Source organism: Anser cygnoides, chromosome 1 (assembly GCF_040182565.1).
Source record: "Anser cygnoides isolate HZ-2024a breed goose chromosome 1, Taihu_goose_T2T_genome, whole genome shotgun sequence".
Taxonomy (NCBI): domain Eukaryota; kingdom Metazoa; phylum Chordata; class Aves; order Anseriformes; family Anatidae; genus Anser; species Anser cygnoides.
In genome coordinates this window covers 193,077,238-193,099,120 of record NC_089873.1, presented here as the reverse complement: position 1 = coordinate 193,099,120, position 21,883 = coordinate 193,077,238, and the positions used below count along the sequence as shown (strand labels likewise).

Here is a 21,883-nt window from a genome sequence, read left to right as displayed (position 1 = left end):
AGACCAGTGTCAGAAGACTTGAATGTCTGCAGAGACCTGGCCAGAAGAAATCCAATATTGTCAGGCAGAGGATGTCTAAGTAATGTGCTAAACTACTTCATAGTGAAAATATATTTATGAAAATACATACTCTGACCAAGAGGACAAAGTCCAGGTTTGGCTTCATAAGTTTTGGGCAGGTGAATACTCTTTCCTCTTTCCCTTAGTTATCCAAATCTAATCAATAGATATAATCTTGGGCTTTATTTTGGCCTGAACTGGGTAAATCTTGCTGCTTAGTCCTTGGTAAGATGATTTTTAGCAAGTAACTGGGGCTTGTATGGAGTGTTGATTTCTCAAGCTGCTGTAATCCCTGGGTGTCAGGAAAAGCCGGGTGATAGTGAGGTATGGTCCAAGGGTGTCCCGAAACTTTAAAACTGCCTGGTGAAGCTGGAGGCTGGCGGTGGGCGTCCAGCAGCTCAGTGGGCACCCAGCAGCCAGCTTCCAGCAGCTCAGCGGAGGGGAAGGGGCGGCTCGGGGCTTCTCTGCTCTCCTGCAGAACTGTCGGGGTGAAGCAGCTGGTGCTACCTCGCACCCTGAGGAACAGAAGGAAGAGGTGACCCGGCTGTCTCCCCGCAAGTCAGGGCCGTGATGGAAAGCGAACCTGAGGCTTTCCAGCGCTTGCCTGTTTCCTTCTGTCACTGCAGGGGGAGACGTTGAGACATGAAGGTACCTCGCTTCTGCGGCATCTCCCGGCTCTCCTGGGCTGCCTTCCTCTGCTGGCTGGCCCCGAGCAGTCCAGGGGCCGCAGGGCAGGCGCTGCTTGTGTCCGCTTGGTGCTGAGAGAAAGGCAAGGGCAGGAGCAGGAGAAGCTGTGTGCAGGGATGTCGTGCTCCCCACCTTTTTTTTTTAAATTAAGAAAAGAATATAAATGCTGCTGGGGTAAGCAGTGTGTAATTAGGGCATTGAACAGCCTCCACCAAAGGCAGAGAAGGGCCTTCAGTTGCAGGAATACTGGTATTTCCTCCTCCTTGTGTACTGGCTTGGGCTTTTAATGTCCTTACGGATAACTGGCAGAAATTAAATGTAGCCAATATGCAGGTGTCTGTGACTTGGAGTTGCTCTGAGAAGCAGCTGGGACAGGAGGCATGGCCCAGCGAGGCTCCCAGCCGGCAGCAGGTCTGTGCACACCTCGGGAAAATGGGAACAACCCCTCAGTTTTACGTTTGGCAGGCTAAGAAGCAAAATCACAAGGAAATGAACACACAGATCTGCCTTCAGTAGCAAACCCCTCAGTTTGAAGGCTTAGGTTTGCAGTTCGCCTTCGCATGACTTCCACGCAGGTATGAGCCTCAGCTGACCTCGCCCCTGAGTGCCTCTGGCCAAACATCTGTCGGGGTTGAGATTTGTCCTTCAAAAACTCGCACAGATGTCATGCAGAAGTGAAGGGAGTTCAACTCCTGTACCTTTCTTTTTAAAAAACACACCTGAGAAATCAGTGCAGTGCATGGTTCCCCACATTAAAAATCTGCTACGCAATCAAGTCCAACAGCAGCTGTTTCGAAGCCAGACATTGGGACACAACCATCCAGATGTTGAAAGAGGTGGAAGGGCAAGTGAAAGTTGTCACCTGGTGATTGCACCAGTAAGCAGCTCCCACGTCTCTTTCAAAACTCCTGGAAATGCTGAGGGAAGTCAGTCGCTGAAAAGAACAAATTATGTACAAAGCAGCAGTTTGGAGAAATTAAAACACGGTCTCAAAGCTCAACAACAGTGAGCAATGCCATATGCTCAGGAAGCAGCACGCTGTAGCAAACACTACACACGGAGCTGGCAGTTAGCAGGACTTGCTTTGCACACCGAGATTTCACAAGGAGTTTCTGTCCCTCAGCAAGGCTGCTGCATGAAGTGGGGTTTTCCTTTGTCTCTTTCAATGCTCACAGCACTAACAGACAGCTTCTCATGTCACAGCTGGGCTTTCACCAGCACCCAACCTCTCATTTTATTTTTCTGGCAGCACAAGTGGAAGTACCCATCCTGTGCCAGGGTGCAGCAGGATGAAACGGCTCCAGCTAGAAAACCCAGGAAACTGTTCCCTTAATTTGTCCTTTTTGCATTCAGCTAGCTCAGCTGCTCTGCTCCCGCAGATGTGGCTTCATGTTTCTGTACTCCTTTGGCACACCTCTCCTGCTACCCCAGGTTTGTTTTTCCTGGAGGACTTTGTTCTGCTTCCCCAAGCAAACTTGGTTCTTAGAACGACTTTTTCCCTCTCATTTCATCCATCTAAACCAATGTTTTTTAAAAACTTAATAAGAAAGAAGGTGTGTCGCAACAAATGCTTTTTTATTTAAACACCAAAACCCTCACCATTACCTTGTTACAACTTGCGTAACAACTGCTGATGCTGTTGCTTGTCAGGCTTTCATTTAACATAATGGGAAAAAAGTCAAATCCCTCTCTGATATTCCTCTCAGCCCTTAGACTAAGGGCTCTGTTCCCACAGCCCCCCTCTCACTTCACCGCCCCTCTGTTATGGGGTCTCGCTCCCACCCCAGGGGTGGCTGTGTCTCTGTGATGACCTTGACCCACATAAAAGTTTTTATGTAGAGGTTTCGGGAGAGGCTGGCTGCATTTCTGCTGATGAAGCTGGCGTCTGGGTTAAGTCCCTTCTTATTTAAGAGGTGAGGACAAACCACACTTGCCTCGTCAGTAAATTCTGTTGCATCAGAGATGTTCCTGGCTCCATCACCAAGCTATCCTGAGTGGAGCAATTCAGAAGGCTTAAGTTTTGCTTTACAGCTCTGGTCAAAAGCAGGCTCAGCTGTGACACAGCAGGAAAAAAAAAAAGTATTATCTGCAAGTGGGCTCAGGAGGAGGAGTGATGGGTGCTGGAGTGAAGAAGAGGAGCTGCTTCAGCTGCCCTTGAACTTCTAATGGAGCTGTGGCCACAAAAAACCTTACCAAAACAGCTGTACAGACAGCCAAGCCAGCTCCATGCCTATATGCAAGGATGTGGTTTCATGAGCTGCTTAAACTGCTGGTGAGAAAGGACACCTGTGCTCGCCCTCCTCCTGGCCCTTTCCCTTCTGCCCCAGCACCAGTCAGTGCCCTTGCAGGTGAGCAGTGATTTGGGTCAGCGCAGAGCCCAGGAGTAATGTAACCTTGCAAAACAACAATCAGTTCTGGCGGCTGGGTGAGCAGGAATGCCTTCCCAGGCAGCCACAGCAGCAACTGCAGTGATGCAACCAAGGGCATGGGAGCCTGCAACTGGGGGAGAGGAAAGGCAGGACTGTGCAGCAAGGGCTTATATCGGTTTCCAACAACTGCATAAGCAATCAGTAGGGAGCAGAACTGCAGGGCTTTAACCAAGAACGCATCATGAAGGCATTTGAACACTTTCCTGCCGCGTACTCTGCAATGCGACCATCCTTTGCTTGATCTTTTCCTAGGAGAAATGCCCATGTAGCAGAGCATGTTCTTCCATGGACCGTTTTCCCATATTTGTGCCACCTTTTTAAAACCTTTCAACTTGAATTAGACAAGACAAGGCCAAAGCAGTGCATGGACCCGGTCAGCTCCTAGCTATTTTGTCAGCTGCCCCTTGTAAAAGTGGGTATTACCATAGGAATAGCAGGAAGTTTTACCTTCTGGTTGATTGAGAATTAGGCGGCATCAATTGATATAGTTTTAGTAGAAAGTCGTATTTCTGTGGAACAGCATGCATGCGATTCCATAGTGCAGCCACTGGATGCTGTCACTGCTCCTTATAAATGCCACAATCTCTGTATTACTCTCCCATGGAGAAACAAGGCATGGGACTGTGAACAGTACTCCCAAAATCCAGGGCAGCTCCAATATCTGCTACAGATGTTGATGGGACACACGCAACCACCATGGGTACTGGAACATCTGAGTAACGACAACTGGCTTTCTAAAACAGAGAACAAAATAAATTTCACATCTTAAGGAAAATCTAAAGCATCCATGATGCTTTAAATAACCAAAGATGCCTGGGCTCCAGTTATTGCTCCAGTGATTTATAAAAACACCAATAAAAGCACAGCAGGAGGCACTAAAAGCCATGCTTGTCATTTGTCCACTTGACAGCCATCTGGGAAGCTTCGTTTCCTTGTGAGATCTATATTTGTATTTAACCTCAGGCAAAATATTTCAAAGAAAAGAAAGCATTTACCACTTCTAGGGGCTTCCGAGGCAGAACAATTTGAGACACTCCTTAGACAACAAATAGAATTATAGAGCAAATGCTCTGTTAGCTGACACATTTTATATCCTAAAACAAATGCAAAAACATTAAGAACTGTAGCAAATGAAGCCAAACCAAAGGCCATGTTTTTTTGGTTGCTTCCCAGATGTCCCAACTATTGAAGTGCAATTTCATGCTGTGCTCAATCTGTTCTGACTGCAGGCTACTGCTAGAAGACGGGATCCCGTTCTCACCCTTCCCTCGCATCTGATCTAGCAACCAGGCAGAAGTTGAGTCTGAGATTACTAATTTCCATAATGAAGACAAACTAGAAAATAAAATTAATTAGCTTTCAGTGGCTCAGCAGGTGAAAACAATCCCTTGTAAAACCACACAACCTCTAAATTCTGTGCAAAAGAAGTGAAAAAACGTCTGCTAGGGGAAGCAGCCCCCAGTTAGGATTAAGAATAGCACAGAACATGCTCTGAGTCAACTTTGCCCGTTTTCAGGTGACAATGGTCCCTTACAGATAAAGGCCTTTGCTGCTTAATTAGCTGCTGTTTATCCAAACTGCACTTCCTGACAGGCCAGTGCTATTATTGCATCTACCCTACAACAAAACAACACACAACTTTTAAGTTCTTTTGTATGATTCCCACTCTAACCTGTCATTTCATTTCCATGTGCAGTGGGACAAGCCTTTCTGCAGCAGCAACACTGGCTTAAGGAGAGTCTTAACCTCCTCCAGCCCACATCCATGGTTGTTCCAGTGTTTGAGTGTGTGGTTTATCACATGGCCATGAACTGAGGAAACAAAAACTTTCCACCACCACCTTTCCCAGCTGATTTTGAACAGGGATTGGTTTCCTACACTGCTTGTTTCCACTTGTGCCTCCCCCATCCCCAATACTCAAGCTACCACTTTACTGAATGAAATCCATGCATGACAAACTAAAACTAGCTTTTGCTGCTCTGATTATATCCACCTCATAGCAGTATTTCTCCTTACAAGAGGCTGTTAGCACAAACAGTAACTCTACTTGTATTGAGTAATTTTGTAAGAAAAAAAAAAAAACACAACAAAATGAATTTGTAAAACTTCATTTGTAGATCCCAAATCATTGTCTTATGCCAGCATCCTGTCCTAATACCTTAAGGGCAACAAAGATGGTGAAGGGTCCAGAGGGAAGACATATGAGGAGGGGCTGATGTCCCTTGGTTTGCTCAGCCCAGAGCAGAGCAGGCTGAGGGGAGGCCTCATGGCGGCCTGCAGCTCCCTCACGAGGGGAGCGGAGGGGCAGGCGCTGAGCTCTGCTCTCTGGGGACAGCGACAGGACCCGAGGGGAACGGCATGGAGCTGGGACAGGGGAGGGTCAGGCTGGGGGTTAGGGAAAGGTTCTGCACCCAGAGGGTGGTCGGGCACTGGGACGGGCTCCCCAGGGAAGTGATCAAAGCACCGAGCCTGCTGGAGTTCAAGAAGTGCTTAGACAACACTCTCAGACATAGGGTCTGATTTTTGGGTGGTCCTGTGTGGACGGTCTTTGTAGATGTCTTCCATCTTAGGATATTTTAATGAGAAGACCATAAGATTTTAAGATTTCAGTGTCATCCTGAAGAGAACTTCTATCTCTACATGTTAACAGAATTATGCTGTTTTCACATTTAGGGAAGGGACAGTTATAAGCCTTATTATAAGTTTTACTAGTTGAAAGGAAAAAGAAATCCATCAAGGTCCTGGGTAGTCAGGCTCTTTGCTCCATTTGATGCTAAACCTAGTCTTTCAGGGTATCTGGATTGCTTCAGGGCAAGAAAGTATCATTCATCAAATAGCCATTAAGTGCAAGGTGAATGGAGGCTATGAAACCCCCCCTGCTTAGTGCTGGTGAATCTGTCTGGCAAAAGGATTCTTGCTCTGGAACAGAATATTTTGTACCCTTTTAGGACCATGAAATTCCACGACTAGCATCCAGCCCGTTAAGTGGTTTTAGTCTGTGAAGACGGTGGAAGGAGATCTGGTCCTCATTCCCTGAAAGACTTGGGTAGAATGAATAAGAGTTTTTATAAGCAGCAGATGATTAGTTTTCCAAGCAGACACAAAGCAGCTGAGACAGATTTATTCAGAATTCAAAGTATTGGTCAATTTCAAAGAGTGACATAAAATATATACTTTTAAACAGAAGCTAGGAAAGAAAAAACTGTGCCCAGGCCAGAATTGGTAGAAAATCAGCTTCTCCGGCTAATTTGATGCACGCTCATCCCAGGAAGCGGCTGGGATAACATGAAAAATTCTCCTACATTTACTAGGTTTTAGCCAGGACAAGTCCCTCTAGCAACCAAGAAAATACTTTCAGGCATCTCCAGATGTGTGCACATCCTGAGGATTTCAAAGAATGTCCAGCTGTGTTCAGAAAATTCAGGAAAGCACACTAAGATAGCACTATTTTAGCTGCCAAGAGGAAGACTATATAAAGCTGGTAAACGCAGTACTCAAGTCACTCAGAGGATTAGCTGACACTGGTAACAGCAAACTGGCTCCAAGCAGGAATACATAGTTGGGATTTCTTTTGGACAAGACTAAAATCTCTGGTGGAAAAAACAAACAAACAAACCAAAAAAACCTGCATCTCAACTGCTGTGACTACCAGATATCCAAAAGGTGCCAAACAGCTCTGAGAAGTTAAACTTGGTCAGCTATGCAGGGATACATTTGCACAACTGGAAATGACAGCACCACTTACAGAACACACATGGCCGTGGTGCATGGGAGAGGAAAGCAATCATTCACATGCCTGCCAACAAATCTTTCAAGCAGTTAAAGACAGAGCAGATCTCTAACGAGTAGCAATTGCACAATATATTTTCAAGTTATTCATATTCAAGACGGTCACCTTTTATGGCTATAGCTATCAGACTGCCAAAAGGAAAACAGATGCCTAGTACTTAATATGATGTCTATGTAAGAAAGCTATAATTGAAAGAGAAGCGCTAGAAATGCCCGTCCATCAGACAGCCTGATGAAGGAATATCTGTCTGAATGCTTTAAAACAGTAAAGCAGGAGTTGCTCTTCACATAAATAGCAATTCCATTGAAGATGCCAAATACTGTCAGAGTACTACACTTCAAACTCAGCCTCAAAGAGATATGCAGCCTCAAAGAGATATGCAGTGTCACTACAACATCGAGAGATACCTACTTTCTGGGCAGCATACTGGACTTTCCCTTTATTGCAACTTAATTACATTTCTCTACAGCCTACTGCAAATGTATATACACATATATCCACAGCAAACACAAGAATCACATGGAACAACTGAAGTATTACATAATACGTGACCTTAGTCCTCTTTGAAGCAATATTAAAAAATATAAACAAAATCTATTTTGTCACTAATTTTAACAAAACATTATGCGTAAAGTCATTAGTTCGAATTAATCCATATCAAGTTTTCTCCAGGAAAACAACACACTTTTCTTTTGTTCTTCTTTTCTGCAGGTATTTCTTTTTGCTTTTTGAGCTTTCTATGATTCAGTGATAAGATCCATGAAGGTGAAATATGGTCTTCAGCTTGATTTCAAACGTTTGGCTTGAAAAAACCAGGATAGGCTCTGCAAATATATCCAGAAGAGTTCATGAACCTATTACCACCTCAATCATATTCTGAATTAGCAGAAGACACAAACCTTGAGAACTTGCCTGACAAAAAAAGGTCAACTAAAACGAGACCTTTTACTCTATCAGATTAATCAAATGGATTCCAACTCCAAGTATATTAAGATACCTACTTCTCTTCATCTCATTCCGAATTGTTGTGATTATTATTTTACTTCATATAATTTCCTTGTACCTCTTGCCCAAATAATCCGTAGTGACCCCAAGTTTAACAGATAAGCAACAAGTATAACAGATGAGGAATATCTACACTTGATCAAGTTGTCAAAACTTCTATTTAGATCAATTTTTAAAATGCATTATTCCATCGTTCAAAGATTAGTTAACGCTTATTGTAGACTAATTTCATCTCACATATTGTTCATCCGGTGGCTTTGCATTTCAAAGAAATTGGTATTTGCCTGTACTGGTTTTGGCTGGGATAGGGCTAATTTTCTTCCTAGTAGCTGATGCAGTCCTGTGTTTTGGATTTAGGATGAGAGTAATGCTGATAACACACCACCGTTGCAGTTGTTGCAGAGCAGCGCTCACACAGAGCCAAGGACTGTTCAGCTCCTGGTGCTGCCCTGCCAGTGAGGTACCTGGGGGTGCCCAGGGAGCTGGGAGGGGACACAGCCAGGAGCTGGCCCAGACTGGCCAAAGGGATGCCCCATGCCGTGGGGTGTCATGCTGAATCACAGGATCATTAAGGCTGGAAAAGCCCTCCAAGATCATCTGGTCCAACCATTCCCCCTGCCACCAATGTCACCCACTAAACCATGTCCCTAAGCACCACGCCCAACCTTTCCTTGAACACCCCCAGGCACTGTGACTCCACCACCTCCTGGGCAACCCGTTCCAAACTGGGGGGGCTGGCTGGGAGGGGGAGCTGCCACTGCTTGGGGACTGGCGGGGTATTGATCGGCTGGTGGCAAGCAATTGCATTGTGCATCTTTTTTTTTTTTTCCCTTTTTCACCCCCCTCTCCTTATTAAAAACTGTCTTCATCTCAGCCCATGAGTTCTCTACCCCATCCCATTGGCACTGGGGGGAGGGGTGAGCAAACAGCTGTGTGGTTCTGAGGTGCCTGCTGCCTTATGCCAAAAGGACCACCATAATTGGTTATGTCACTTTATATAATTTTCTCCATTCTTTAGCTTTATTGCCTAAATTTACTCAGAATAAAGCATAAAACACTCACAGAGGCTTTGATTACCAAAAAGCAAAATATACCTACAGATAAAATCAGTAAAAACTAACTTTGTTTTCCTTCAATTTTTAAAGCTTCTGATGATTCAAACACACAATTAATTATAGTATTTGTTCTTTATACAAAAGGCAGACATATCACGCCAAAGACTAGATATTTAGTCACATAAACAAGAGCTATTTTGGTAGCTGAAGAGCAAAAGCAACTGCGTTAATCTCTAAATGCGTTAAAGCATCTTCCGAGCTCCTCCAAATTCAATTATATAATCAAATTTGTAAAATTTGATCATACCTGTTCTCTTTGTTGCAGTAATCAGTGAAATCACTTTCAAATCTTGTAGTGCCTCCTGCCTTAGTCTCCATTTTCTTGGCTTTAGAAGAGTCTACTACTTTATGATTATACTTTGACAGAATCTACAGCAAACATTAAAAGGGAATTAAAATAATTATTTAAGAACTCAAAACAGGATTACAGTCTAGACATTTTCAATAAGCAGCAGAGAATCCTTTCTTTCTGAGGAACAAGATTTGATAGAATTCAACTCTTTTAATACTACTGTTTTGATATGAAAGCTATTCAGAAAAATACATATTAGCTGACCTGTAGAACATCATCTGGTATCCTTGTTATTTCTGGAGGTGGCGGAGTACTGAGCAAATGGTCATACTGTTTTATTTTAGGAGGAGAAGGGTCTCCCAAACGTTTAAGATACTCATCTGAGCTCACAGTAGGAGGAACGCTATCTTCTATGGTTTGTTTTATTTTTGCATCATTTTCTGTCACTGACTCACTCTTTTCCCCCAGCTTTACCTGTTGCAAAAGAAGTATTAGATGCCTTCAGTTAACTTATTTATCTTAGATGGAGTATTAATAAATGTTCTTACAAAATTACCATTAGAAAGATCTACAATGACATACAGAAAAGTAGCATAGGAAAAGAATCCCAAATTGACATTTGAAAAACAATTTATGGTAAAAGCGTATCGAAGGATGTAATTGCTATTTACTACCATAGCTTCTACCTTTAGCCATCTTGTTTCAAAATCTGGAAGTGGTGGCGTTCCTGTATGATTAGGAAGAAGCAGTTTGTTTATCTCTTGTGACTTGGATAACACTGTACTATCTGTTCTGGAAGGGATTTTCAAACCAGGCGTACAGAACACGGGTACCATAGGAGAAGCCATACAGTCCGCTGCTGAAATTAGGAAAAAATAAATAAATGAATTGATAAATATACATACATATTGCCAGTTGCAGTGCCTCAGTTTAGTTTCCCAAATCTATTAGCTTTATATGGATTTATTTGCATACTCCAGAACACCTGTATCATTTTAGTTGACAACACTTCTAGTATGAAGAAACATCCAAGCTGCAGAGCTCTAATGGCAGCAAATGCAAACATACAAAAAAAATGTCCAGTCCTGCTACTGAATGTAACTGAAAAAGCCCAACTTAAATCACTATCGCTTTAGTTTCTCATATACTCAGTAGTCCGTATATTTGTTCCAAGACCTTCATACATTTTCAAGAGAGTATATTACATTTCCTCTCAAAGAAAATCTTAGTGCTACTCTTGAAAGCTCAAAGTAACTGTTTGGTTAGCATCTTTTAAAGCAGTTTCTTTCCTATTCTTTTAATTTCCTGGCTTGAAACAGATGCAATATTATTGGAAAAGGGCTAAATTGGCATAATAGTATTTTTATTGTTAATAAAAATAAATTACAATTATGAAATGATGGATGCCTCTGAATAATTCTAGATGGATAACAGTAGAAGAATGAGCAATGATTTATACTGAAGTGAACAGATTTCCCATAGAAGCCACCAACTTTACATTTTCTGGACATTAATAGGCAAATAATCACTGGGCCTCAATTAACTATATTTAAGATGAATCATAGTTTAAAAAATTACTATGTGTTAACATATGCATTATGAGAAAAACACATATGTACATTTATTATAATTTTTTTTAACTTACCATTCTTGTCTGTTGTTTCTGCTTTTGGCCCAGGTGTAACCATGATTTCCTTGGATGTCGTTTTTACTACATTCACTTCATGATCATCTTTTTTAAGTAAGCTGAAACCCAAAAACCTCAGTTAACTCTCAATATGAAGAAATCACCATGAAAGGAATACTGTCAACCCAGTCAGCCTAGTATTTGTTCATCAACATGAGTCTAAAATTTTTCTCCTGAAATACTTTACTATCTCCGATTCTACGGCTGTAATTTGTAGCATGTGAACATTCAGTCCAACCACGCTATTAAACATACTGAGACTTTAATCCAAGGTATTAAAAATAATATGTTTTCCCAGATGAGAATCAAATGTGTGAGGGATAGAGCCTACTTCATTTTGAATTGCCTGCTGCCTGCAAATTCTAAATAACAGGAGAACGTTGTCAATGAAAGCCCATGCAAAAAAAATCTCATAGCAACTAGATTTCACGGGTATTTCAGGTCTGTGCATTTCAAGATGTCTAACATGCTGTTGTAGGTTTCTGAGCCACAAATGGGCAAATTAAGAACACAGACACGTTTCTGTGCAATCTCTCAGTTGTAGTAACACCAACATAGAACAACCATCATAGAAGAAACAATTTACAGACTAAGCAATTTTGTTGACTATTAAATTGTAACTTTCTCATAGCAACCATGATACGAAGTTATTTCACCCTGGCTAGTGGTTCCTGACTCTAAACCTACTAATGGTATTCTGAATACTAAACGATTTTTAACTAGTTCTTAAAGTTTGAGTTAGATTATTATGTTAATCACTAACTGACTTCTGAGGGAAAAACCATTCAATATCAATTCCACAAAACTGGAAACAAATTTTGAAAACTCTTTTTTAACATCCAAGACATTCTAGTGGAAAAACGTGTAGACAGCTAAGTGAAAGTATTTTAAATGTTTAAAATACCTTTTTTATACACATTTCTTTGTAGTATTTAAGTAATCTTCCACTTTTTCTCTGGTATTATCTCTGTTATGAGAACCAGATTTGGAGCTCCTCCATAAAAAGCCTATGACTAAGAAAACCCATCTGAGGCAGCATATTTTAATTAGATGAACAAGCCTCAAGTTTTGAGTCTTTTTTTCTTATAAAAACAACAACAAAAACTAATTAAAGAAAACAATGTACTTTTTCAAGTCAGTTTTTCTTTGGTAGTATTATAGATACCTGAAACCATCTGATTTTTAGTTTTTGTTATACTTGCTCTTCTCTGTTGTAAACACTTTTGTTCAGACACTTTCCACTTTTTTCTTTTCTAGTTACTTTTGGTTTCAGCTTTGTAGTAGGTACATGTAGAGTATGTTGTTTTTACCTGTTTCAGAACTGAAAATCTGAAAAAAACTAAACAGCTGGAGAATTGAGATCTCTTCAATATTTATATTTTATGTTTTAGTAAAGTATGATTTTATACACAGAGAATTATTTTTATATATATATATAATGTGTGTGTGTGTATGTATATATACACACACATATATATATATATATATATATAAAATGAACTTTGGGATGTGTTTTTAAAGTGGTTTTCACACAATGCACAGCTGCTAGGCAGATTTCAGCTAGGTGTGAGACCTGGCTGGCACAAGAAAGGGATGTGATAGGGCAGGGCTGTCTCCAAGAAAGTCAGAATTATTACCTGTCTTTATTTCTGGAAATCACATGTATAAAGCTACTTCCATTTGAACTAGTGTATGTTCCCAGAGTATCAGACAAGTTTAAAAAGATTATACCCATTATCCAGAAACATTATCTTCAGTTTCTTTTGGCTTAATGTTCTACCCATTTAACATGCTGAACCTTCTCACTAAGGGGTGAGACAAACGCCTTTTGAAGATAAGAAGCAGTTAGACTGTTTCAGTCTTTCTAATCAAATTGCATGCTAATACTAACAACATTGCAAAATAAACAAATACACTGGCTAAACACATTTTAACTCTAATGATTTATAGATTCTGAATCCATGTGCAGCTTTAACTTTAGGCCCTATTATTGCTTGCATGTTCATCTGTTTTTGGCCATTAATGATGACAACGATGCAACACGCACCAACCATCCTGTATCTAATTCTCTACAGAACTTTGATATTTATCATTAGGGGTATGGAAGACTGACAGTGTTTATACATGACATCACCACCACCAAAAAAAAAAAAAAATCACATCTCCAGTGGGCTCTGTAATCATTTCACTCTAAGACACAGACAGAGACTGTACATTTGTGGATGTATCCATTTAGAAATTGTGGCCATAATTAAAGCTGAAGATCATATTTAAAACAGTTCTCATTAAACAGGAAAAAAAAGTAAGAAAGAATTCTAAAGTTAAAAAAAAAACAAAAGATTTTAAGTTGTGCAATAAGCTGAAGCTATTTACAAAATATTATTTGAGGAAATAATAAGAAAGTACAGCGTATTTCTACAGTGAGGCATTTAACCAAACGCTTCAAAAACTTCCAGTGCTATATTCCTAAAGATTTTTAAAACTTTAAATTGGTAATGTAACGTCTACTTCGGGCAATGCATCCTCAAATACAAATCCTAGGTTAAGTAATGTAAAATATCATAGTTATATATTGTATTTTCCCCTTGTAAACAGATTGTATATGGGAGATTGTTACCGTGGTGCAGTCAAGGGAAGGAGTGTACCTGAGATGTATTTCATATCAGTATCTGGCATGCAAAGTGTACATGAAAATACATGTAGAGAGCTGGATATAGACACAGGACTAACCAGCTGGTAGATAATAAACAAATTACCTGTTTGCAGAAGAAAAGACGGGCAATAGCACCAGGAAAATAGTACAGCAAGAAAAAACTACGGAAAATTCAATGGAGAAACAACCTGAACTTTAAATAATTTACTTACTTCTTGCTCGTCTCAGTAGTTTTACGAATAAGTGCCATTGTATAATCTTCATTCATACACATGGTATGTTCACTAATGCCAAAGTGTTCAAGTTTTGGTGTTAAGCACTCATAGTCATCCATTTTGAGCATACATTTTGGTGTTTTGGGCAAAATACAGGGGGTACGTGTTTTTAGTGGAGTCTTGGCTTTTGAATCTTCTTTTTGTGAATTTGCTGCTTGCTGTCCATTTACTGCACTCCAAGGCCTAGAGAAAGCATATTGTGAAAGACCAAAATCTGAAAGTTGGGGGTTACGCAGTGGGTCTCTGGGCACCAGTGGGTTCTCAGTGCAAGTAGGAAGATGAGGTACATCATCTGCTTTTTCTTCATCAGATTTATTCTGGGCAGACACCTTTGAATCACTGTTAACTTCCTCTTCCTGCTCCTCTGTTGGAGAAAAACAAACAAACAAACAAACTTTAAAATAATAAAATAAAATTATGTCAGAAGTTTCTCTTTGAAGAATTTATGAAGTTAGGAATCCTCACCCCTCCCCCAACAGTCTTTAAAAAAAAAATCATTATTCTAAAAAAATAGATTCCTTCTTTCATTTTAAAATGCTGAAACCTGAAGCTAAAACAGGTATCACGTCAGGCTAAGCTATATTTATAACACAGGTCACACACTTATTGAATTATCTATTGTTAAATATTATTTCCAGGAGTAAATGATACTGAAAGCTTCTTACACAAACATATTTTTAACAGAATTTACCTCTGCATGGAACAGACACAAAGTATTGATCTTGAATACATTAATTTGGTTTTGCTTCACGCTATTTATATTACTTGTTTTTTGTTATTTATTGCAAGAGTAGACATTCATTAAAAATGTACAACAAATGGTAATGAAAACAGATTTTGTATAGAACTGAAAATGTTTTTGGGGAAAAAAACAAAAGTTGCATGCAGTACTAGCGTGCTCATTATTCAGAAAAATTGCATGGAAGAAAGGTTACAAAGCAGTAACTAAAAACTCACAAAAGATTATTTTTTAGATAACAATAGTCCACTGCAGAAATAAACACAGGAGTAACTTGTACATTTCTGTAGCTATATAAACTGAAACACCCCGAAGCATTTGTGAATTTCTGCATGACATAAGCAGCAGGGGAAAATATTTAAAATAATATGGCAGAGGTATTACCTTTGCATGTGTACTGGGGTTACATGTGCAAATACACTTAGTTAAAAGATGCATCTTAAAAGAAATTAACCTTGTAGCTGTATCTGAAGCCCTCATTAAAGGTGTATAGAGAAAGGGAAGTAAGGCAGTATAAAATTAGAGCCTTCTGCGGTAGCTTTGTAAAACACTCAGTAGTTTAGCTCTGGGTGAACATGGCCCACGACCACAATGGTGTTTTGTGTAATTACTGGATAACACTCAGGAGAAGGTTCAGGCACACCCTGCCAAAGGCATCTGGAAGACCAATTGGGCCCTTGATACAGAAAGGAATGTGTGTGGTACACACCACGGTATTATTTTAAACTCATTTCGCTCAGCTGGATTTTTCCACACAGGTGTGCATGCAGTTTCTGACTGGATTAAGCATCTTCAACTCAGTGATCTAGCTACTACCACTTCATAGACTATTATGTGTCACCTAAACTCTGTATGTGCTTCTCTTGTCCCACTTGTGCTACGCAGTGCATTAATTTAAGATTTTCTCTGTGGTGATTTAAGCTAATGTAACCACGTATGAATATAAACTATTGTAGATGTATCTACAATAATTTCTCGTGCACGAGAAGCTGAAGCAGCGTAGCTCTCTAGGTTATGAGAGTACATTTGCTAACACGTTTTCTCAGGATAGCTATTAGTGAAGAGAAACACACACAAACTTAAAAGCATGTCAGGAGATCGGACTGTAAGCTTTTGGTGTTTAATTTATTCTGTGGGCACCAATCACAACAGAACCTTTACCTTCAGGTTATTATAAAGCAAATAACAGATATACTTGACTTCTTAATTAACAAAAACATACCCATAGCAAAAGAGAAACCTTTTTAGAAAGTTCATTTATGTTCACACATTCTACTGCAAAAAATATTACCTGCAGAGACTTTGACACGTGGTTTGTAGCCATATTTCTGGAACAGCTCTCTTATTTTTCCCAGATCCGCTGCATTTCTTCGTATCAATATTTCACTTGCCTTTATAAAATCATTAATTTCTTGCCTTTCAGAACAACTCTTACCAAGACTGGCATTAACATCTTCCTTTGGTGGAGGAGGAAAGGAGAAATGTAACAATATTGGTTTTCAAATCACCACCTGGTAATTGTTTACACATTAAGCATTTTGGGAAGAATTAGTGAACTTCAATTCAGATGAGGATAAGCAGCACATTTAGGTCTTCTTTATACCCAAAAAATAGGTTATAAAACATCAGGAATATACAGGGCATTAAGTGTAAAAAAAATGTACAAATATTAAATTAAGGCGACAGTTCACAGTATAACTACTTCCCGGTAACCCATCAAACAAAAATGTGCTTTTGCTCCATTAAAAATAGGAGTAAAATTACATAACAATTGGTTTTGGACTTTAACTTCCACATACAAAGAATGTAGGGCAAAACAGCTGGTAAACTTCAAGTTTACAGCTTAACTTACCCCTCAGTTACTTCATGCCCATTTCTAAAGCCTATTTTTCTGCTTGTTAAAGAAATGGAGAACTTTATCTACAAGTTTAACTGAACGGCTGAAAGCGCAGGCTCTCCTGTGAAGGCTTCCTTTATTCTAAACGCTAGCCATTGAACAAAGACAGGTATGCCTCTTCCCAAGGGAGCTCCTGCATCCTGCTCCCCTACAGCTATGCCCTGGCATGGCTACAGCTTCCCCGTTCCCATTGTCCCCCGTGGACCCGACTGACAACATCAAGTGCAAACTTATAAACGCAGCTCTAAGTCACCCAAAATTTTTGGATTCTGCCTTGTATTTCCACAGCCATTATGAGGACTTTGAGGTAAATGAATAAAAATAAGGGTCAGAATTGCTGAATAAGAGTTGCATTGTGGCTTAAGGATCAAAATACAGCCATCAGTTTATGGACACCTCCCCCCCAGTTTTTCAAGAAGGAAGCAAGTTAAGACTTTACCTTCAGAGTCCTGATTTCACTGTGCAGGTCCTGTAAGACTCTTATTGGAGATTCTTCTTCATAGTCTTTGATATACACATTCACATAAAATGGTTTTGAAATGAAAAAAAGGGGGTTTAGTATTTTTTAGCATGAGTACATTGTACATCAGAATGTAGACACATCTTAGAGAAAGAATCGAGACAGAAAATTAAGATTAACTAGTTCATACCATGTACCTATAACTGGGTACCTTGCACTGCATGAGACTGCAGTTTGCACAGTGTGTTGAACTACACAGAGAAACTGCCCAGGCTTCTATTTTAGAGTTGCAGCTAATATTGTAAAAAATAACCTACAGCAGACATCACTGCAGTAGGTAGGTGCGTGGAGAGCAAAGCATTATTTTGCTAAATTTTCATCCTTACAGAGCTTGATTTTGAAATAATAATTATAAAATGATCTGGATACCACTGACAAACAGACTTCACAAAAAGCTGAGTTCTTCTGCCTTATTTATATGCAGACAGGTCTTAGTATTATTCACTTATACAGGCAGCAGTCAAAAGCTGACATTACTTCTTTCACTGGAAATTAAGATTAATGCGAATAAATAGCATAGAAGAGGACACCTGCTGTGTGACACGACATAGCAGAGCGATAAATTTAATTAGAGCCTTGAACTATTTGTTCAGACAGAGAACAAACCCTGAAAATGTGTTTTCCTGTCTTGATCTATTAAAAGGGTAAAAGCAAGAACGTGAGTCCTGCTTTATCATACAGACTCAAATTTATTTATGTATGTTGTGTGATAAAAGCTCATCTGCACACCCTCAAAAGTGCTCAGAGATGATGGTAGGGAAGGGGGCGCCCAGAGCTGAGCCAATAAATGATGTTGTTTGTGCCTCTGGGAGAGCAGATTTAAGAATGAGAAAAACAAAAACACTGTGCAACAGCAGCTGGGAGAGAGGAGTGAGAAGGGAGTGGTGATGTGGGGAGGAATAAGAATGGGAAAACAGGGGGGCGAGAGGATAAAAAGGGCCTGTTACTTGTAAATGGTTAAGTGGTTGTTACTCTCATCTAGTTGTGCCCTGTCCCTGGCTGCAAAGTCTATCCTGTGCTCTTATTAAGTTCCTTCCTAATGTCTTTCCTGGGTCAGGGCTCTCCATGCTGTGTGTGTACATGGGCGTGAGTGCAGTAGTTGGGCTGAGTCCACAGGTGGGAGTGCCGGAACGTCCATGGTGCAGCTACTGGGGTGAGTGCTTGTGATGAAGCTTGGGCTGGACCAGCCGGTGAGGGGCTGAAGTCAGCAGAGGGGTGAGGGGGTCCCTAGTGGGCAGAAGTGGGTCAGCCATCAGTGCCTGGGCAATGCCAGACAGCCCTGTGTGTGATGGCCTGCACCTGTGGCTGGAACAGGGCTGGGACCTGAGGGATGCAGGGCCCCCAGCCCACCTCTGGGACCTCAGCTGCCCCAGGAAGGAGGTGAGGCCAGACCTGCACTTATGTATTGGGTTTACGCAGCAAGGTTTTGGTAGCAGGGGTGGCCTCTGTGAGCAGAGCCCAGCAGCTGCCCCATGCTAGATAAGGGCCAGTTTCAGCTGCCTCAAAAAGGACCCAGTGCTGGCCAGAGCTAAGCCAATAAGTGATGTTGTTGCACCTCTGGGTGAGGTGACTGAAAGAAGGGAAAGTCTGCTGTGCTACAGCAGCTGGGAGAGAGGGGTGAGAGCTGAGAGAGAAGCAGCCCTGCAGCCCCCAAGGTGAGTGCAGCAGGAGGCAGGAGGTGCTCCAGGCACGCAGCACAAGTTCCCCTGCGGCCCGTGGAGAGGCCCCTGGTGGAGCAGGCTGTCCCCCTGCAGCCCACGGGTCCCACACGGAGCAGATCTCCACGCTGCAGCCCGTGGAGGAGCCCCCGGTGGAGCAGGTGGATGTGGCCTGGAGGAGGCTGCGGCCCATGGAGAGCCCCCGCAGGAGCAGGCCCCGGGCCGGAGCTGCAGCCCGTGGAGAGGAGCCCACGCAGGAGCAGGGGGTCTGGGGGGAGCTGCCGCCCGTGGGGGACCCGTGCTGGAGCAGTTTGCTCCTGGGGGATGGACCCCGTGGTACGGAGCCGTGTGGGAGCAGTTCTGGAAGAGCTGCGGCCTGTGGGCAGCCCCCCAGGCTCAGTTCGGGAAGGACGGCATCCCGTGGGAGGGACCCCACGGGGAGCAGGGGCAGGGAGGGACCGTGAGGGAGCAGCGGAGACGAAGCGTCAGGGACTGACCGCAGCCCCCGTTCCCCTGCACCACTGGGGGGAGGCGTTAGTCTGTTCCAGCTCTCACTGCTGGAAGCCTGCCTCACAGACTCACCCTCATCCTCCCGGCGCAGGGCCCGCTCCAGCTGCTTCGCCTCCCTCTCCAGCGTGAGGGCCAGGGCGCGCAGCTTCCCGAAGAACTCCCTGGACACGCCCGCGGCCCGCTGAGAGGAGCCGGGGGGAGCCATGGCCGCCGCTCGTTACAGCCGCCACCGGCCGTTGCCTTCAAACCGCCGCCCGCGCGCGCCATTGGCGCCGCCAGGCCCCGCCCGGCCGCCGCCAGCTCTCGCGAGCCGCGCGAGGCCCAACCCCTCCCGCCGCCATCTTGTCGCCGGGCCGGGGCCGGGGCAGTGCCCGAGGGGTGAGCGCGGAGCGGGAGCGGGGCTCTCCTCAGCGGTACGGCGGGGAGGCGCCGGGCTCGAGCGGCTTGGGGAGCGCTGCGGAACGACACGGCGGGGTTAGGCACGGTCAGGGCTAACGGACGGGTTAATGAGGAGCGTGCGTGTCACGTCTGGGCTTGGCTTGGGCTTTTCTGCCTCTGTCCTAGCCGGGGGTTATGTCTGAAGCAGTATTTGGGCTTTGTGTTGCTGCTGGTTGGTCTAACGCAGGGTTTTGTCTTTCTCCACAAGCCTGGTTTTCCCCTAGTTCAAAACCAAGAGTGGATATTGTCATATTAGTAAGTTTACGGAGAGACCAGGTGATAACTTAATACTGGCATAGTGAACATATTACATGATAAAAAAGAGATCCAGAAGATGGACCTGGAAATACGCTATTTTAACAGTGCTGATATCTGTTTGTAGCATTAAGGAATGGAGTAAATCCTTTCTTTAACAGTATTTGGCTGTTTTTTTCGGGATTTATTTACAGAGGACATGCTTTAAAATGTTAAATCTCAAGGATTAACGTCTTAATAATACCTCTGTTCCTTAAGGATAACTGAGTAAACTCTCCAGTTAAATAAAAAACTTCAATTTTCCTTTTCTGGTCTTATGTTTCCAGCATATCTGCCATTGTACTGTCTTGTACAGAGTGGTTGTTTGCTAGTATCAGGGTCTGAACCTTATAACAGCTAGCTAAAAGGCAGCGTAATAAATACGTGCATGTTTTTCATTTTTCTTGTTAATTTTATTTTTGTCCCTAAGGTAATGGGTGTTTCATATTTTTTGTTTATATTTTAAGGTACCATGTTTTTAACAACAGTATTGCTCCGGAAGAGAATTCCTGGAAAACAATGGATTGGAAAATACAGGCGACCAAGGGTGGTTACCCTCTCAATGAAGCAGGCAATGATCCGAAGGTTAGAAATTGAAGCAGAGAATGAGTACTGGCTGAGTCGACCTTACCTGACACGGGAACAAGAATACAATCATAACAGAGAAGGGAGACGTGCAAAATGGGAAACTCTCAAAAGCACGATGACATCTAAGTTTCCTGAGCATAGATACATGAGCGATCACTTGAACCACTTAAATGTCTCAAAGAAATGGACATCTTGAATAACAGGGTGTACTTGTATTTGGCAGCTGTTGTGCACTGCCACAAAATATGTTGTTGTACCTGTTATGGTAGCTTTGTAATACAGTGTAATATGGGCAGATAAGTGACACTTTGCTGTGGTACACAAAAATCTTACATTAAAAGTAATCCTACAGAACAGTATTTAGTTTTTTATTAATTATATATATATATTAATATATATTAAGATGAACCAGAATTACAAAGTCACAGGTATATGAAGCTGCAGCTAATAGAAGATAAAATGTTCCATTTTCAAAACTTTCTGGAAAGAATTTAGTTGGGCTTGGTGATCTTCGAATCATTTAGGCGGGAAAAGACCTCTATAATTCCGTGATTCAATTGTTGAATTTCAATGCCAGTGTTATCATTATGGCAGTGTCCCACTGAGTCTTAATTGCCCTTACTTACAGAACTTAATTCTGATCAAAAAGAAACATTACTGATTCCTGTTTGAGCAGCGTGATTTCTACATGTTGTTTCATGTCCTGAAGGAACATCATCAGCCACAAGCTAAGTTTTTTATTTTTCCTGTAAAAACCAAGCAACCTGGAACATGTTTCAGGAGTGAGTGTAATCTTTGGTCGTTGCAGCTAGAGTGTGAAAATTATTTCCATCACTAGTTACAGATACGTTCCCAGGTACGTGGCAGTTCTTGCTGATCTAATACACACATACCATTTTCAGCTTATTTCACATACTTTTATTAAGTCAATGTTGCATTCACTGATGAAGTTGTGTCAAATACATTAATATTTTATCACTTTTGAAATATAGGCCTAAAATAGTACAACTTTGTATTTAAACATGACTTACATTTCAGAGGAGGATGAACAGGTTTAACACTGATGTTCAAAATCTCAAATGCGCTTTCTAATGGCTATAAATGGCTTGAGATAACATATGGAAAAGTATACATATGGGCAAATTGCACAATGCGATTAAAACACGAAGGAACTTCCAGGCAAAGTAATGTGATTTTGTACGTAATTCATTTATAAAAGCCCATTTTAAAAAGTTACTTCAAGTAT

The 21,883-nt window shown here is 41.9% G+C and overlaps 2 protein-coding genes across 6 annotated transcripts; one reads left to right on the top strand and one right to left on the bottom strand.

The window, feature by feature from the left end:
* Nucleotides 1–2,443: 2,443 nt before the first annotated feature.
* On the bottom strand, nucleotides 2,444–19,523 carry SKA3 (spindle and kinetochore associated complex subunit 3). 2 transcript variants are annotated; one of them, XM_013188162.3, is made up of 9 exons: nucleotides 19,390–19,523; nucleotides 17,069–17,133; nucleotides 16,024–16,189; nucleotides 13,931–14,357; nucleotides 11,024–11,124; nucleotides 10,065–10,237; nucleotides 9,643–9,852; nucleotides 9,334–9,455; nucleotides 2,444–3,910 (listed from the first exon to the last, which is right to left on the bottom strand). In XM_013188162.3, the coding sequence occupies exons 1-9, from the start codon at nucleotides 19,520–19,522 to the stop codon at nucleotides 3,841–3,843; spliced, it is 1,467 nt and encodes a 488-aa protein (XP_013043616.3). In that variant the 5' UTR covers nucleotide 19,523; the 3' UTR covers nucleotides 2,444–3,840. The 2 variants fall into 2 exon arrangements, with proteins under 2 accessions (XP_013043616.3, XP_013043617.3); XM_013188163.3 differs by lacking the exon at nucleotides 2,444–3,910 and adding an exon at nucleotides 6,282–7,790.
* MRPL57 (mitochondrial ribosomal protein L57) lies at nucleotides 19,521–20,996 on the top strand. 4 transcript variants are annotated; one of them, XM_048047022.2, is made up of 2 exons: nucleotides 19,521–19,695; nucleotides 20,517–20,996. In XM_048047022.2, the coding sequence occupies exons 1-2, from the start codon at nucleotides 19,521–19,523 to the stop codon at nucleotides 20,831–20,833; spliced, it is 492 nt and encodes a 163-aa protein (XP_047902979.2). In that variant the 3' UTR covers nucleotides 20,834–20,996. The 4 variants fall into 4 exon arrangements, with proteins under 4 accessions (XP_047902979.2, XP_047902980.1, XP_047902978.1 ...); XM_048047023.2 differs by having other exon boundaries at nucleotides 19,596–19,730; XM_048047021.2 differs by having other exon boundaries at nucleotides 19,661–19,791.
* The last annotated feature ends 887 nt before the right edge of the window (nucleotides 20,997–21,883 follow it).